The 19,915-nt window shown below is 43.6% G+C and overlaps 1 protein-coding gene across 1 annotated transcript in view; it reads right to left on the reverse strand.

Moving 5' to 3' along the window:
- Positions 1-19,915, reverse strand: part of ptprn2 (protein tyrosine phosphatase receptor type N2) — a gene marked incomplete at its 5' end in the record, with an annotated part of 201,475 nt that overhangs the window by 66,363 nt on the left and 115,197 nt on the right. The window contains one exon of the mRNA XM_083777727.1: positions 12,099-12,163. Within this exon, the coding sequence (XP_083633853.1) occupies positions 12,099-12,163 (65 nt within the window). The remainder of the gene's footprint in view (positions 1-12,098; positions 12,164-19,915) is intronic.

Raw genomic sequence — 19,915 nt, forward strand, 5'->3', positions numbered from 1 at the left:
CATGCACACCACTTAGAATGAAGTGACACCTTTTAGAATCAAATCACAAAAGGTCACCTGTCTCACTGTTTAAGTGAATTATGTGAGCAAACTCAGTAATGTGTTTAATTAATGTGAAATCTAAAACACTCACATACATAAAGCTTCATGGTAGCCCACTGCAAGATGACAGCTCTAGATTGCTGTGATGTCAAATATCTATGTCAGTAATATGTGTTATCTACAGTATGTGAGTTAATATGGCACCTTTATCCAAGGTGCTTTACATAGATTGTGCATTACACCCATTCACACACATTAATACACTGATGACAGAGGAAACCATGCAACGCACCAACTTGCACATCGGGAGGAATTAGGGGTTGAGTGTCTTGCTCTCAAGGACACTTCGACACTATCTCTCTGGGGGAGCCTGGGTTCGAACTGGCAACCCATCCAGCCACCCCAACCCCGGTTATAGTAGCTTTTTAATGCAACACATTACACTCACTGAGTTCTACTCTCACATTCAGTGTGAGTATGGTATACCAATTACTGGCCAACAGGGCATCCAGTGTGGTTAAGATGTTGGATATTATTTAGTGTCCCTTCCCACGCCGGAAGGGACACTAAATAATACCCCCCCTACTAAATAATACCCCCCCATTCAGTATCACATTCGGGTGCCTACACTCACACATTCATCATGGTGCAGGATATTGGGAAGAAAGCCTAAAATCCGGTTGTAAGGGGGTCATCGCCACGTAAGTCCTTTTCCAGAGATGAGTTCTGCCCGTGCCTCTCTGCAGTTGGTATACTTTGATTAGCAAAAACAAAACACACGCTATTTTTATTCCTTCCAAAAGGTGGTAGCAATTGTGTACAGTGTCTCCTACTGTACTTGACACATGTTTGTTATATAGTTTTATGCACTAATGTTTATTTCACCAGCATCCACTTCCATCATGGGGAGAAATCTAATGAGAATCCGTTAGGGTTCTACAGTACCAAGGTAATGTGTTTTGCAGCAACAGCGATAAGTACACACACAAAGACGCACGCACGCACGCATGCACGCACACATGCACACACACACACACACACACACACACACACACACACACACACACACACACACACACACACACACGCACAGACGCACACACACACACACACGCACACGAGCATATACAACGAACAAGGAAATTGCATGCATAAGATCTGCTAATATCGATGATGTGTTAGCATGGACAGGACACGCACACACACACATTAGCAGATACGTACAGTATTTCACATTTTGTGCACACACACAACCACACTTACACACCCATAGGCTACACACACACAAGAGAGAGTCATGGAGAGAGTCAGTGTCTGCCATGTATGATTTACAAATGGTAGCAGAATAATCGGTTGACATGCAGCTCAGGGATTACTATGGATAATGATGACTTCACATAAGCAGTTTGCCAGAGTTATCTCAAACATGAGGCCAATGTCAAAATGTCAATGAATCTCAATTTATAACCACCAACTTAACCACATGGGGACCATCTACCGCAGACAGGCATATTGCAGAATTGCATTATAGAGTACACATTATAATTGAGTATATATTATTTTACATTGTAATTGAAAATAGAGGGAAGCGGGAAAAATACTTGTTAGTAGGGCTGTGAATCTTCTAGTTTCGATTCAAAACGATTCTCAATTCAAAGATCACACTCGTGTGAAGTGAGGGGCGCCCAGACTTTTGGGGGCATGTTGATGTTGATCTCATGTCCATGAAAAACAAAATAATTTTATTGCGAGATGTATTTATATCAGCCTAAACAAACATTAAAGTCTGTTGAATAGAGGAAGGGAGCGCTGCCGTGGTCCTTTGTTTGTTGAACTGAATACAGGTGCTCGTTGGCGAGGTTAAATCATAACATGAAAGAAGAGGATCCAAGGCACTCTGATCCAAGGCTGAATGCCGAAACGCGTTGGTCCTTTTTGTAATGTTCTTTGCCATGCCTTAAACTCTTAAATAAAAAAGGCATTTTTTTCACCTCACTGGAACAGAGTGCCTTGGATCCTCTTCTTTCATGTTAAACATTAAAGTCTGCACATCATTGGCTGGCACGAATTTCATCATAATTTACCCTAAATAGAAATGAAAGTCCAATAGTCCATAGACTTTGGCAGGGATGGGAAATGTATAATTAGGCTCTAAACATGACTATGACGTAATTTCCGAAATCCATGCATAATTTTTTTTTTTATAATAATAATAATAATAATAATAATAATATAATAATATATATATATATATATATATATATATATATATATATATACACACACACACACACACACACACACACACACACACACACACACACACACACACACACACACACACACATATATATATATATATATTCCCCACACATATATTCTACTTTATTCCGTCATCTCTGCTCTCTGCATTCCCCACCAGTACCAGCGGGTGTGGTGTTTGTCTGGCTACAAGGAGAAAGCAAGCCTCCGCTCCATGTCTGGTGCCTGTCTCCAGCTTTGGGGTGACTCACTGACCCTTCCTGCACTGGTGGTGGATAATGAGGAGAATGTAAGATTTCACAGACTTACAGCATTTGTGTGCCTGTTCTTGATGATAATGATGCCAGCCAACTGATGAATGCAGACTGAGCAAATGTACCGGATGAAAGAGTCAGTGTTGGGCTTTAAAAAAAGTTATACTATATGCTGTTGCTGTGACACATTTCTCATTATACCATCAGTAAAACATGACTTTACTTATTACTCCCTAAGAAATGTAATTTTGTATACATCTCATTAAGCTACTTTTTTCGCATAACCATAATTGATTGTGATAAGCAGACAGAAATAAATGGAACAACTATTTTCTTGTTCTGGCTGTGAAGCTGCCTTGTTCTGCCAACTGAACAATATAATGGAGGAAAACAAGGTCATTGAAGACTTTCCAGCTTCTCCAACTACGTTTTGGCAACAAAACATGCGTGAGTTTGACAGCCGACTGATGGCTGTGTCACGAAGACCTTTAAAAAAAATGTATTGTACTTTTCCATTCACGGCTCACAATGTTTTGAGTTGCTTTTGTCATGGACCAACCATAGTTGATTTTAGCAAGATGCTACTGACAGCAGTCATAGATTGTTTGACAAGCGGACGATGTGGGTCTATGAATATGACAATATCATTCATTGGGTTGGATGATGGCAGAACCCATCCATCCGTGCATCTCTATCGCAGAGAAGGAACCCTATTGATTGTCATGACCCCACGACCATTCTCCTAGCCCCACCCTTAGGCCTAGATGTCCGCTTGCACACAAGATGTCTCCAAATCGAATGGACAGATTACCATGAAACTTGGTGAGCGAATGTATTCACCTGTGAGGATGAAACCTAATCATGTGAGTGACACCATAACCTTTTCTCTACTGCAACCCTCGGGCTAAAATATCAACTTTGCACACAACATATCTTATATAATCTACAACGTAATAGGGAGATTGAAGGATGAACCTCACTGATTTTGGTGACCCCATCGCCATCGCTGCTCTAATACAATACCTACAATTTGTCCACTAATCATATTTATATATACACACACAGTGAGAGCACCTCGCTCTAAGGATGACACCATCTGTCATTCCAAACCACTTTGGTCCAGGTGGGTGTAAGGAGCTGCGCGACCTCTAGGGCATGCTATTGGGGCTTTTAATAAACTCTTCTTTTTATTCCTTTCGCCTCACATCCCTCTCTCCTCTCACATCCCTCTCTCCCCTCACATCTGCAATGCACTTTTTTCAGGACTGCCTAAGAAAACAACTGACAGATTACAACTTGTCCAAAATGCAGCAGCCAGAGTTTTAACTAGAACTAAGATGAGAGAACATATAACTCCAGTTTTGGCATCACTGCACTGGCTTCCGGTTGTTTTTAGGATTGATTTTAAAATTATTTTACTTGTGTATAAAGCTCTCAATGGTCTCGCACCTTCCTACCTACATGACTGCCTGCCTAAATATGTCCCAAACCGCCCCCCTAAGGTCTTCCACTGCTGGCCTGCTCGCTTTGCCTAAAAAAATGGCAACTAAAAAAACACGGGGAAGCAGCTTTTTTCTTCTACAGGCCAACGGCATGGAACAAGCTCCCACTGTACCTTCGTCAGGCAGCCTCTGTAGACATTTTTAAAGCACAGCTCAAGACCCACTTCTACAACATTGCTTTTAATTGATATTTTATTTTTTGTTATTCATGTCCTCACTGTATTCCATTACTGCTTGTTTTTTAATGTCGTTGCCTTGCTTTTCTTTTTTTTTCTCCATTGCTCTGCAAAGTACTTTGAGCTGCATTTCATGTCATGAAAGGTGCTATACAAATAAAGTTTTATTATTATTATCCCTCTCTCCCCTCACATCCCTCTCTCCCCTCACATCCCTCTCTCCCCTCACATCCCTCTCTCCTCTCACATCCCTCTCTCCCCTCACATCCCTCTCTCCCCTCACATCCCTCTCTCCCCTCACATCCCTCTCTCCCCTCACATCCCTCTCTCCCCTCACATCCCTCTCTCCCCTCACATCCCTCTCTCCCCTCACATCACTCTCTCCTCACATCACTCTCTCCCCTCACATCCCTCTCTCCCCTCACATCCCTCTCTCCCCTCACATCCCTCTCTCCCCTCACATCCCTCTCTCCCCTCACATCCCTCTCTCCCCTCACATCCCTCTCTCCCCTCACATCCCTCTCTCCCCTCACATCCCTCTCTCCCCTCACATCCCTCTCTCCCCTCACATCCCTCTCTCTCCTCACATCCCTCTCTCCCCTCACATCCCTCTCTCCCCTCACATCCCTCTCTCCCCTCACATCCCTCTCTCCCCTCACATCCCTCTCTCCCCTCACATCCCTCTCTCCCCTCACATCCCTCTCTCCCCTCACATCCCTCTCTCCTCACATCCCTCTCTCCCCTCACATCCCTCTCTCCCCTCACATCCCTCTCTCTCCACTCCTACCTGCTGTACTCGCTTCCCTCTAATCTACAGCCATTCTCCTTTCACCTTGAAGAGTCTTTCACAGCTTCCCCGGTGTGTTGAATTACTGTGAGAAGACTTACATGCACCTTTCGGGTTTTAACAGCAGTTACAATCCCCACAGTGAGGGTAATAATAACAGCAAAACACAAAATACTAATAATATTTACAGTTGTGGTGAGCCGTGTTTGTCTGTTTGTGGTGTGTGTGCGCAGATATGTCCATATACAGTATAAGCCTGTCTGTTGCAGCCATCGTAAATGTCCTGAAAATGTGCAGTTTTGGACATACAAGGTTTCAGCAACAGCAACGAGTACTGTCTGTATCATGGTAAATAATCGCTATACTTTGCTTTGTTTTTGCCTAGTATATGGAGTTACATTTGTGTCTTTATTAAAGTAAAAAAATAAGGAAAAACTGTTTAAACTACATGAAACAAAATACTTTGTAAAATGTTTGGGTAATAATAATATGTGTTGTGCTAAATAAAATGTTTTTAATGTTTTTTTTCCTCGTTTGTGAATGAAAGTTTTTTCTTTCTGATTGCAAAACGCCTTCTCTCTCAAAACCTATGTGTTTGGTCTCGATTTTTTTTCTCTCTCTCTCTTGGATTATTTGTGTGAGGGGTGGAAGTTCAGAAGGCGGGTCCTACGCTGAAAAGATGTAAGACACCTCTCCATTGGCCACTGTCTTAAACCCTTGCTTAGGGTGCAAATCTCAACTGTTTTGGACGGGGGTGGGCTCGTTGGAATCGTGTCGCCCCCCTGGGGGCGTCTTTGGGGGGCTCAAGGTTCAGGGACCCCCAGGGACCCCCCAGGGACCCCCAAATGGTAACTCTGTCATTTCTCAACCGTTTTTGACGGGGGTGGGCTCGTTGTGATTGTGTCGCCCCCCTGGGGGCGTCTTTGTGGGTCTCAAGGTTCAGGGACCCCCAGGGACCCCCCGGGACCACCCAGGGACCCCCAAATGGTAACTCTGTCATTTCTCAACTGTTTTGAAATTTCATTTTGTTTTTGCTTGCAAATATATTTTTTTATTGCGTTTTTAATTTGTTTTCATTCAAAACTATTCTTTGCTCTGTTTAGATTTTTTCTCTCTCAAATGTTTTTCTTTTGTTTGGTTAATAAAGACACAAATGTAACTCCATACTAGTATCATCAATCTAATTCAACAATATTACAGTATTGTGGGTCTTGGTCAATTGTTGTGTGCAGTAGATATACAGAAGATATACAGAGCCAGTAAAGAGTATTCTTTATTATTATTGTTATTGTTGTTATGATTATTATTACTATTATTATTATTATTATTATTATTATTATTATTATTATTATTACTACACTAATAAATAAACAAATGCATTTGAAGCACCCGTGACCCGGCCCAGAGACTATCTCATCAACATACTCTCCACAGTTAAAATGTTCAAGTCCCCAGCAACTCCTCCATTACTGAGCAACAAACTAGTGACAAATCAACATAATCTGATAAAAAAAGATGTCCCGCATGCTGCTAATATGGACTCTGCGTGAGGGATTCCCAGTCATTGCACTTTGCCACCTATTCAACTATAAATAGTGTGCGTACACCACTGTGGTTTCTCCAAACACCGCCTGGCACAGATTTCTCGCCCCATGAGGTAGAAGGCAGATTCTCTTCTTCCTTCCATCCTTCCGTTCCTCTCTCCAATCCCTCCCACGATTCACAACGGCTCCTGCGGAGAGGCTATGATTGCAGCTAATTATCTACAAATAGGCACAATATGCCAAATGCAGGCCCGCACTGCCGGTGACGGCTAAGTGCAGGAATCAGTATGAGAGGGAACAAGCGGAGGGGACAAGAGGCACGATGGAAGGCTGGACTAAAACAAAAAAGTCAAGAGTCACCATATAAACACGAAGGAACGAAGATGGGGCAAATCGTAGATAATGGAGACAAACGTTATACAGAGACAGTGGCATAAGACGAGAGGACTGTGTGCGATGTTTAAAAAAAATGGCAGATGGGCGAAGAAAGACCCCAACACCAAATGAGGTAGACAACACAGAGAGGAGACAACACACAGGAAGGGAGAGGGGAGGTGCGTGCGTGCGTGTGTTGGAGGTGGAGGAGGAGGCGGGGGTGTCTGGTTCATACTGTGTGCGACGATTGTTGCCAATGGCAACTGTCTTGCGATGCGTGGGCTGCATCCATTTAGCTCCCGGCAAGCCTCATGATCAGGGGCGGCTCACCGGGGTCTAAGGCTGCCTGTCTCATTTCCATAGAGAAACTAATTTACCAGGCGAGCAAGGAGGACTCTGACGCATCAATGGCCGCTTGATTAGATCCTCACCTCTGATACATATGAATATTTATCAGGGCTGCGCGAACACACATCTCAGTCTGCTCCTTTTATCTGGATCGTCACAAGTGTCCTCATGCGCTCCTCTTAATTCTTTCCTGATGAATATGTCATTGGTGCATTAGGTGCTTGCTGCCAAGTGCACGGCACTCCACATAATCCTGTTTTTGTTCCTCTCTGCCACGGTCGCGACACATACTTTAAGTTAGAAAAAAAGAAAAGAAAATGCACAGGGCTTTATTTATTTAGCTTGTTGTGTTTCGTCTTGCCATGGCGACAGCAGCCTTTAAAAGGCATGAAGGAACTGAATACAAGGGTATGGTAAATGAGACAGACGTACACTTGAAACTAGAAAAGTGTGTTTCTCGGAGCACAGATCTCTGCCAGGCCACTCTTTTGGAAGCCAATCATAGCCAATCGAAATTATAGCCATAAAACAGTTTTACAGTTATGCAACATTGAATTCCAGTTTACTTTAGAGTCATGCATACAGTTTAACCCATTCAGGACGGGAACCCCTTTTGGTGTTTAAGCATTATGTTATACTTTAGCTATTGAAAATGTGGTGCAAAAATGTGGTGCAAATCTTTGAATATATATTCTTTCACAGCGAATGTGTTTAACTCAAATCTTTGCTTCTGAGGGTGTCCCTGGAACAACATATTTTGAGATGACGGTCGGCAGCAAAATAAATGATTAATCTGGGGGTCCTTGACATGAAAAAGGTTGACCACCACTGACATAGAAACAGATTTTTCAGAAAACGTTTAGGATTTAGACGCCTTTAAAAAAAATCGGCCTCAGGTCTAAATGGGTTAAACGTTCCAAGACTACCAGGTGGAGGCTGGGGTGGTGGAGGCTGGGGTGGTGGAGGCAAGCTTTGCCAGCAGCAGCAGCCGATCGAGTGTGAAGCAATTGAAGCGGAGATCTAGTGTAGGAGAGAGCTGTATTTAAACGGACCGCCTCGTTTAGGGAATGAGGTGTGATTGGTGTGTAGGAAAGCGTGGCTGATTGAAAGCAAACAGCAGACTGACAGCTGATTACAGATGAGATTTTTGCGACTCTCGTGCCCTGCATAAACTAACGCTATGCTCCATTTATAGTGCAACCACAAGGCTGATTTATTCATTCATTCATTCATGCATACATTCATTCATTCATTCATTCAAGTTTTATTTATTCTCGAAATTACACTGAGTAATCAAACTTATTTTCAGTGTCGTCGAGTAATACAATATCACATAGAAAAAAAAATCACAATACATCAGAAAATCAGGAAAAGAAAAACAAAAGGTATTTGTAAACAAATAAAAAGCCAAGACAAATTTCAAAACGATCTAAAAACAGCTACATATATTGTCACCAAGGGTTTAAAACGACTCAAGGGCACCAATGTGGTCAATTTAATGATTAATGTCGTTTGCCGGTCATTCCATGTATTAGGGCCACAGAAGCTAAAGGCAGATCAAGGTACCAAGTTCAGAGTTAACTTTTGGTACCTTGAATTTGGGGAAATTACTTGACCAGGTGTGGTAGGGTTCAGAGTCCCATTTCAGGAAAGATGAGATGTATTTAGGACAATCTCCAAGTATGGCTTTATACAAGAACAGGTGCCAATGTAGTTGTCTCTTTAAAACATTTAAAACATTTGTGGTGGAGGCTTCTTTTTGGCCTACTGGGAGTGTGCGTACAAAGTTTCATGCCGGTGTCCGAGATTAGCTGCTCACAGACTGACAAACCCAAAGATTCAAAAACATACGAAAACATGTACACACACACACACACACACACACACACACACACACACACACACACACACACACACACACACACACACACACACACACACACACACACACACACACACACACACACACACACACACACACTGTCAACGAGGGTTGAGTAATATGGATTGCTGTAGTCTAATTTAACCTTTATTGGTGGCATAGGTGCTCCATATATTAGGTTAGACTGTTACTACATCAGGACATATCTCGTGAGTCAGAGACTTATGGGGTATATTACACTTTACACATTAAGCAGGAACAAAAAGCATGGGAATACATCACAAAAAAGGCTGACAGTGAAGTAGTATAACGGCAAAGAGCCAAAGAGGCAATGCAATGTGTGTCTGGCTTTATTTGAGACAATGTCGCAGAGTTGATGGAGGATTAAAGTGTGTTATGCAAGTGTACCCGGTGAGCTGTTGAATCTCGGGCAATGTGAATCATGGCCATCGGGGACCAGGCAACCGTATTCGGAAACGGTTCTAATGAAACGGATTCAGTCCGTCTCAGTGTGAATTGCCTATAAGGGCCCCAGAGCAGAGGTCAGTAATTCATGAAGTTGCATGAACTCAGACATAAGAGAGGATGCACGCATGCAGGCTGACTCCGCGCACGCGCGCACACACACGCGCGCACACACACGCACACATATACAGTAAGAACACACACACGCACAAACCACTTGCACCCACATGCATTAAACTGCACGCACGAACACACGCACTGGGTTAGCTCAGAGTGTGAAGGGTGGGGGTAGAGGGGCCTCGTGAGCAGAGGGGGGATAGATAAGAGGAACCGTGAGGCCTTGAGGCCTTCCCCCCTAGGCCAGTGAAGGTAAGATGTCTAACTACACTAGGCACATACATTTATATAGAGGAAAAGAAATTAGATGAAGGTTGTCAAATGGTTATGTAGAACCTGGTAAAGGTATATAGTGAAGCATCAGAGAAACATTGTATTTTTGTATGAAAAGCTGAAACTAAATACTTGAGCAAACGGAAACTAACCGGATGGCATATGTAACTCTTGGTGCAAATCATGTGATCTGTGGAAAACAGATTACTAGTCTTGCAAATAGCCCAGAGATGCAGACAGTAGTATAATGGAGAGCAGACCGTATGACTATGTTGTGATTGAACATATGCAGGGATATGACTGGGGAAAGGTCACCAAGGGTAGAGGGTAGCCACTAGTATATGTGCATGGCCCATGTCTTTGAAACAAACATAGGATGAGATATGGTTATTTGCTGACATTTGAGACTGGGGAAAGAGAACAGTTGATCATGAGGTCAAGAGGACTAACATCCTGTCACTGACATCCTGTATGGTGAAATGCAGAAAGTACATGGTGGGAACATGAACATGATGTGAATATGCTGAGAGATGGTTTACTGAGTTTGGAAAGCGGAGGTGACACGGCCTATTTGGGGCATTAAAAACACGTATAAATCTTCGCTTTCATTTCATCAGAGCTGCGGACCTCTCAAGACCTCTCACCCTGAGAGATTTAGTATGTTCTGTATAGTCAGAACCCATAGGCTATTGAAAGAGTTATTTTTTCCAAGTTATACTTGAGATAAAAATGACATTAAGATGATAGACTAATAGATAGGGTATTCAAATCTAGCCAAACTAAATGGAACATATTGGCATAAGGAGCTCCCGATTATGGAGAGTTAGACCCGGGGATTTCAAACTCGGGAACTCTAAATTCTAATAATTGTAAACTGGCGAGGAACGAGATTGATCACCTTTAATCCTCACACCGGACTCAATACAACATCAGGACGAAGGCGATGGAACAAATTGTGAGTAGGACCGAACCTTGAATTAAGATAGGAACTTTGTGGGAAGTGAATATTTAGATTTAATGATTTTATTATAATTATTTTGATTGTTTCTACTAACTAATTATTTTGTATTAACTGATTTGAACTGCTTCAACCTGAGTAATTACTAAAAGCTATGACTGCTATTCCAAAATAAAACTTATATCTTTCCTGTATTTAAAGCAATTGTTTCAAGATAATTATTTGACACTGTGGGATTCATTCCACTATTGGGGTTTTGACCTCCTTGCTAGAGTAAAACATAGGTGCATGCATCTTAAAGAGTTTTATGGGTTACCTCTAACCACACCATTTTAAAACAACACTCTAGGTCTAGACTATATGTAGACTTTAAACAACAAAACCAGTCATTCACCAAGTGCACGCGCGATTAGTAGGGTAGCGGTCATCAAATAAGGTATTAATAATGGTCCTAGTATGTTATGGGTTGTTCATGTGCTAGGCTTATTAATGAAAATGAGTGTGGCCTTATGATTAGGGCCGTCAACGAGCTGGAGTTAAATACCCTACGACAAATAGTCTCAGTATACACTCCTGTGTCTGGATAGGGCTTTATAGTGAGGGAGCCAATTCATTAAAAACTGGAGTGTGACCTTTTTAGATAGGGAGACTATTTAACAGGACAAGGCGTATCCCTTGTTGCCTGGTGACAACACACACACACCAGAAGCCTTCTCAACATGTAAAAACACACACACACACACACACACACACACACACACACACACACACACACACACACACACACACACACACACACACACACACACACACAAGAATGCATGCAAGCACGCACACCAACAGAAGCCTTCTTGTGGAAGATTTTTTCCAAGGGGTGGTTACAAACAGATTCTAACGTCACAGCAAAAACATCTCACTTTGAATAGTGGGCTCTGATTTGTCACCCACAACTCTGGGGTGAGCGAAATGTAATTCAAACTGAGGAATGCCAGAATGTCCAGGAAGAAAAGCCCTGTGGCCGATTCGTCTGGTTTCCAGGCTACACCAACAGATTTTGTACTCAAAATGATAATAACGATAATAATAATAATATAGTCATTGAGCAGTACTTACATCACTAACACCTGCCTCCAGGATCTTCAGGCCCGTCTCCTTCTCCAGCTGTTGCTTCTGCTGGTCTGCACAGGAGACAAGAGCAGATACGTGTGTGAGTGTGAGAGAGAGAGACACACACAGACAGACAGACAGACAGACAGACAGACAGACAGAGAGACACACACACAGACAGACAGACAGACAGACAGACAGACAGACAGACAGACAGACAGACAGACAGACAGACAGACAGACAGACAGACAGACAGACAGACAGACAGACAGACAGACAGACAGACAGACAGACAGACAGACAGACAGAGGCATTGAGAGGGCAGTGGATGACATAGTAGCAGATCTTCCAGTTCCTGAGGAACTGTACTGAAAACATAGCAACAGCATAGGTCACGGGTGATGCAATCTGCAGTATGTAACAGTCATGTCACACTGTGTACAAAATGACCTGCCCGCACAGGCTATGGGGTGAATGAAGGTTCGGGGATGGGGTGGGGCCTTTGGTAATATTGGTTTGAGCGTGAAGACATTTTACCCTACGTTGTGAGGTCAGCGGCGACGCAATATAAACGGAATGAAAAACCAAATGGGAAAAAAACCAAAAACATCTACTCAGCATGCGATAACCGAACAGTCTAGAGCTTTGAATCCACACTGTGAGAGGCTGGACTACTGACAGGGCTGTTTGGGGACATGGGGGGGGGGGGGGGGGGGGGGGGGGGGAGTCTGCCAGAAAACAGACAGGGTGCTTATGAATTCACAGAACACAATTAATTCCAGAGCAACTCGTTCTCGCTGCACTCACTGTAAAATTCTACACATTCTGCACACGCAACTTTGAGTGTAACTCAGAGAGTGTATAAAGTATGATATGATGATGTATTAAAGTCCTACTATTTGTCACATACATTGCTGTATATGCAAGATCTGTTCTCCGCATTCGACATATCTCTTGGAGCGGTGAGCTGCAGCAGTGCCGCGCCCGGGAATCATTTAGAGTTGATTTACCCCTCTAATCCAACCCATCGATGCTGAGTGCCAAGCAGGGAGGCATTGGGTCCCATTTTTACAGTCTTTGATGTGTCAAACCCCGACCTCCCAGTTTCAGGGCGGACACTCAAGGCCACTTATGTTATGACCCCTATGACACTTACACATGTCAATTTAGTTCCATTTTGTACACTCTTGGAGTTAAATTGACACATTTACTGCGCATCAGACCCACAAACCAGAGTTTGATCGTATTATGAATATCTAATCTAATACGCTATTCCCAAAGCTTTGTTTAGCGGGGCTCATTCGCATGCAAATTAAAGTAAAGTGCGGTGACATTAAATAACCGTCACCCAAGATCACACACTTTGTCGTGTGGTCTTTGTTTCCTCTTTCCCAGCTTCTCCTCACTTTGATGGAAACATCTACGTTGGAAAACAAAATCAAAGGTGTCTTAATAGATTATGCCAAATTATGGCGAGTGAAAGGGTAGCGAAAAAAGAGGCATAATTTTAATTGAGTTTGTTAGCATGTGAATGTGATGCGGTAATGGGGAAAAGAAAAAAGGGAGCGAGCAAGAGAACGAGAGAAGGTCCTTTAAATCCCATTTCCCCAGATGAAGGTTATGCAAATGACCCTGAAGAGCTGAACCCTACCTCACTCTCCAAATTCGGCGAGGGCCTGTTTAATTAGTATTTTAATCTATCCCAATGATTCCACTCAGTCCACAATGTATGCAGCATTCCATCTAATTAAGCACGCTACTTTTAGGATAATCATTAGAAGAGCTACTTCCACATATCTCCCTCTGACTGTCTCTCATGTCTCTGTCTCTGTCTCTGTCTCTCTCTCTCTCTCTCTCTCTCTGTCTCTCTCTCTCTCTCTCTCCTTCACTCTCCCTCTCTTAGTTACTCTGTATTCTTGCAAACCTTGATCCTCTACCCTCCCTGCAGCCATCAACATGGCAGAGAAAGGGACGAATGTATATTTTTATTAAATATGCAGTATCAGTGACAGCTAGGACTTTAAGGACGGGTACAAATGACTAATGAGGGGAGAAAAAGGCCAAGGGACGGGAAGCAAGAGGAACAGGTACTGCAGGAAAATGGAAATTCATTAAAAGGCTCAAGTTCCACGGCAACAACACTCAATGCCTTTCAAACTACAGTATATTGCATGTCAAGGACCCTGGACCCATTTTAAAATATTTGATCCTAGCTGGCCCCCATAAGAGAATATCTGTCAAGATAGATGAAACTACATGCTTAGAACACAACATCGTTATTCTCGAATAGCTGGAGAATAAAATAGGGATCAACTGTTTAAACCCTATTGCTTGGAAGTTGTGGCCCCACTTTAACACCCAGTGACCTGCTGGAGCATGAGGGGGTCTGACCTCAGAAGCAAACCTATAGAAGGTATGCACATGCATAAGGTGAGTGACAAATCCACTGGCAAAGTGAGTTTAACGTTGTTTAATGCAATCAAGATAGGACCTTTTCTGTTTGGATGTACGGCCTAACCTGACTCCCTGATACCGCCACCATCTGGCGGAGTCAGGTTATAGTCAAGGCCAGAAATCAGTTTTTTGCCACTCAGTAGGCGTTCCCACATAACTTCTGGGCATGATGACGTCACACACACACATACCCTCTAGTACCGAAGTCCTAACGTCACTCTGACTAATCTTAGATTGCGTAAATTTGGAACTGTGTTCCAAAAATGTACAAACCAACAGTCACACACCTGTCAATTTTGCCAGGTGTGTGACTGTGTCGTTTATGATATTGAGTTACATTTGATAACGTCTAGCCTGCACCAACCAATCGAAATAGTAGCAAAGGAGATGACGTCGTTGTCAATGTGGCTAACCCGGTTGTTAACCAAACAAACACAGTCAACGGGGCGCTACTAGCATGTAAACAAACACGGTAAAATATGTCGGTATTGGTGTTTCTGTAAAGAAACTATCATAGGGGGATAGCGCCCTCTAGCGACAGTGATGTCAGACGTCGGTGCTCTACAGTATATATACTATAGCATTGTTACTTCCAAATGAGAGGGAGGCTGTCATTTGGCACGACTCCAAACCACTAGTCATTTAGTTACAGTATTGGCCCTTCACAGAGTACCTGTTTGAGTGTTTGGTCCTTGTGATATTTCGGGCGGGGCGGAGGAGGGGGGCTAATGAGCGAAGTAATTAGACCCAGCTGGGTGAGGGTGGGGAGAGCTACTAAAGCTTCTAAAAGGTCACACTATGTTTTGGTCTTAATGAGGACCCCCCCAGGGGCCGCACCGTGTCACCAGTCAAATCAAGGATTCAACAGACAACTCAGGGGCAGACACGCACGTCGCATGTATGCACGCACACGCACATACGCACGAACTCACGCACACAGTAATTTGGGCTGTAGTTTGCATTTTGACTGACAACCTGACATTAGCCGGCTTGCAGTGAAAGGACTGCACTGAAGGTCAGTATTTACTTGTGAATCAAGGCTGAGGAGGACTCTCCAATCAACCTGAGGGAATGGAGAGGCTTACAGCAGCCACTTTAAATGTAAATACACTGTACTTGGACGGCTCATTAGCTGGCAGGCGGATGAATCTGGAGAAGCAGCGAGAGAATACAACCATTGGATTGCTTGTTCTGTCACCGCGACTGCACAGATAAAGCCCAGAGTCTGATCGAACCTTTACATTAACATCCCAGAGGCGTTCGCCTGCCAGCCTGCCTGCCCCTCTCTCTCTCTCTCTCTCTCTCTCTCTCTCTCTCTGAAAGCTTGGAAATTGTAACCAAGTACTCTTGACAGACTGTGTAACAGGAATGTCAGATCTAATTTCGGACTGATTTCTCCAACCTTATTATTAGGGATTGTCTGATTCCATATAGCCTCATCTCTGACATCCAGACTTGATCCCTGTTCAGATTGTCATGTTGAACCCTATGACACTGAATGTGGATGATACTGTAGTGGGTCTATGAAAATTGTGTTCAATGGGCCTCATGCGCCAATACGTTTTCCTCTTACATTTCTTCCTAAGAGAAGGCATGGGGAGAGAGTATGTTTTGCACTCCGTCTGTCCGTGTGTTTGTTTGTGTGTGTGTCCGTCCGTCTGTCTGTCTGTCCGTCTGTGGACAGCTAATCTCCGGCACTGTTGGCTTGATCGCAGCCATACTCTGCACACACACACTCCCTGAATGACACAGCTGAACCTCTGCCCCAAGGTTTTCACATTGGCCGCTTTGTGCAAAATATTTTTTGGACAGTACACCTACAGATTTTGTCCAAACATTACGCAAGTCTCTCTAGAGCCATTCAACGAAACAGGTCTCTCAGATTTTTCCAAAGTTCGCAAGAGTTCTCAGTTTCAAACAAAATGCCGCAAATCATGAACACATCGTGTGATTTCCGTGAAATTGTGCATATTCCCACTAGGCCGAGGAAGAAATAGCACTGGAACATTTTCAACTCAGCCTCATGGTGGCGCTATAACTAGCCGATTAGTGTTTTCACCTCTATTTTCACGGATCTGTGTAAAACTTTGTATGCACACTCCCTAGAGGCCAAGGAAAAAACTTTGCCTGGAATTTTTCACATCTGCTCTTTATAGCGCCACCAGGGAATATGTACTCCTTCAGATTTTATCCAAATTTCATGCAAATCGGTACACATGCTTTCCATAGTCATGTGATCAAGACGGGTTTGTTCGATTTCGCATAATCCATCCTGATTGGCTACGATTGGCTTCTAAAGTTTTCAGGAGTAGCTCGCTTTGTACCCGTTTTGTGCAAATCGCCACAACTCCTCAACGCAGCGTCCGATTGCGTTGAAACTGTGCATGAATATTCCCACTATTGAGCAAGAAATGCTACTTGACAGTTTTCAAATCAGCTTCATGGTGGCGCTACAACAGGCCAAGTCGCGTCACACACACACACACACACACACACACACACACACACACACACACACACACACACACACACACACACACACACACACACACACACACACACACACACACACACACACACACACACGGTTTTATCCAGCATTTAAATTGTTCTTCAGCTACAGTATGTGCTCAATGAGCAGTGAGCACTGTGTCGAGTGTGTGGATACACGGTAATTTGATTAAACTGCTACATTTCACTGCCATATGTTGCAAACCACAGCAATCCTACAGCGCTCATCATACATTCTAATAGCAATGGAGACAGAAGTCATCAGTGCTTATAGATTCATGAATATATATTCGTTTTTCTGATATACGGCTATATGGCTGTTATTGTTAGCGCCAATACAAATTCAATATTGGGGAAACAAATCACTCGCTGGTGCAAGTTATTTTGCATTTCGGGGGCCGGGCACACAGCAGCAGCAGCACAACCTGAATGCCGCCACCCCCCCCCCCCCAAACACCCGCCCACCATCCCCCACCTTTGATGCTGATCGTGATTGCAACTGCATGTGTCGTTGCGTCTCATACCGGGTTGACAAAATGCACATCTCGCCACCAGCCACTGATTGATCTCTTAATATTGAATAGCATCCGCAACCATTCTGATCCATCTATCTACCTATACCTACCTACCGTCTCCTCCCCCCCCACCCCCCTCTCTCTTTTCTCCTCGTTCCCTCGTCCCCTCACTCCCTCGTTCGTTCGTTCCCTCCCTCCTTCCCATGCTCCTCAGGTCGCCCGCTCGCCGCAGCCATCTCCCCATCCGTCACTCCGACCGAAACAAAATGAAACTGTTTATTGCGGAGGAGGGCTCACGCGCACGCCTCTCCTCAAGCCGTTAGCCTTATCAGCAGGCAATCGCTTCAATATTAAAGCTGCCATTCCAATCATAACCCCCCCCCCCTCCTCTCTACTTTCTCCTGCACATATGACGGCTGTCTGTCCATATCACAGAGAGAGAGAGAGGGAGAAGAAGAGAGAGAGAGAGACAGAGACAGATAGAGAGAGCTATTCATTTGATCCTTGGGACTCCTATGAGAATGAGATGTATCGTTTTTCAGTCAGGGGAGGGGAATTCATGAAAGAGAAAGAAGGAACAATAATGCTATTCCTCCTTGTCTCACTAGGATTCTACCATCCAATCATCATATCAGAGAAGTGGCATATTCATTACAAATTGTCGCTGTTGGGTGGAAAGTCTGCATGGAAACCTTGTATTGCATATTAATACCTTTATTATATATTGTGGCTATTTTCACTATTCTTGAAAATGTTTGCTTTTTTTGGCCTATAACGGCATACCCAAAATAGAGACGCGGGTCGCGGGGTGAAAGTGGTTTATACGTCTGTCTGTGTATTATTGAAGTATTTAATGAAAAGTATTAACAATAGCTTGTAACTAAATAATAACTACAATGGATCCACCAGAACAGTGCTTCGCAAAAATGTCTTAAATAATAGTTTTTAATGGAAGACACAAAATAGGGGATATTTATTTCAACCAACACGCACGTGCACACACGCACACGCGCACACACACACACACACACACACACACACACACACACACACACACACACACACACACACACACACACACACACACACACACACACTCCAATCCACTTTATCTATAAAGCACATTTTTATACAACAAGGTTGAAACAAAGTGCTGTACACAAAGAAATACTAAAAAGCAACAACAACAGTACATAGACAGGGCACATAAGGACACAATGCAGTGGAAGCAGCAACTCTTAATCAGTATGTTCAAATGCCAAGGAGTATACAAGTGAGTTTTCAGACGTGATTTAAACACAGACAAGGATTGAGAAGCTCTGACATGAGGTGGAAGTTAATTCCACAGTGTGGGTGCTACAACAGAAAATGACCTATCCCCCCAGGATTTCAGCTTGGATTTAGGGATCTTGAGAAGTGACTGGTCAGTCGACCTCAGGGCCCTTGTCGATATTTTGGGAGTTACAAGTTCAGAAATATAGACTGGTGCCAACCCATTTACAGACTTAAAAGCAAACATTAAAATCTTAAACTGGATCCTGTAGCGCACAGGAAGCCAGTGTAGGGAGGCAAGGATCGGGGTGATGTGGTCATACTTCCGTGTCCCTGTTAAGAGGCGAGCGGCCGCGTTTTGGACTAACTGTAGTCGTGACAGGCAGGCTTGGGTAACACCAACATACAGTGCATTACAGTAGTCAAGTCGGGTTGAAATAAAAGCATGAGACGTTCAAAATCATTAAAAGTCACAGCAGACTTGACTTTCGCTAAAAGCCTCAACTGATAAAAACTGGATTTGACCACAGAATTGATCTGTTTGTCCAACTTAAAATCACTGTCCAATTTGACACCAAGGTTTGTGACCACCGGCTTTGAAAACGGTTGCAGGGGGCCCAAATCCAGAGAGGAGGTGTCACAGGCAGTGCTGGGTCTGAACACCATGACCTCTGTTTTACTTTCATTGAAGTTAAGAAAGTTCAGGGCCATCCATGCTTTTATGTCCTTAAGACAATCCAGCAGAGTGTTCAGGGAGGTGGTGGGAACATTTTTATTCAAGTAGATTTGTGAGTCGTCTGCGTAAAAGTGGTAGGGGATGCCATGCTTTTTAAAAATCAAACCCAGAGGGAGGAGATAAAGAGAAAAAAGGATGGGCCCCAAAATTGAGCCCTGTGGGACTCCACATGGGAGAGGGGCAGAGGATGATGTGGAGACACCTAGGGCTACGGAGAAGGATCTGTTTGACAGATAGGATCGGAACCAGTTTAACGCTGTGCCTCCTATACCCACACAACACTCTAATCGGGAGAGGAGAATGTTGTGTTGTAAAGTGTTGAATGCAGCTGTGA

Source organism: Protomyctophum parallelum (assembly GCF_964188405.1).
Source record: "Protomyctophum parallelum genome assembly, chromosome: 12".
Lineage (NCBI taxonomy): Eukaryota > Metazoa > Chordata > Actinopteri > Myctophiformes > Myctophidae > Protomyctophum > Protomyctophum parallelum.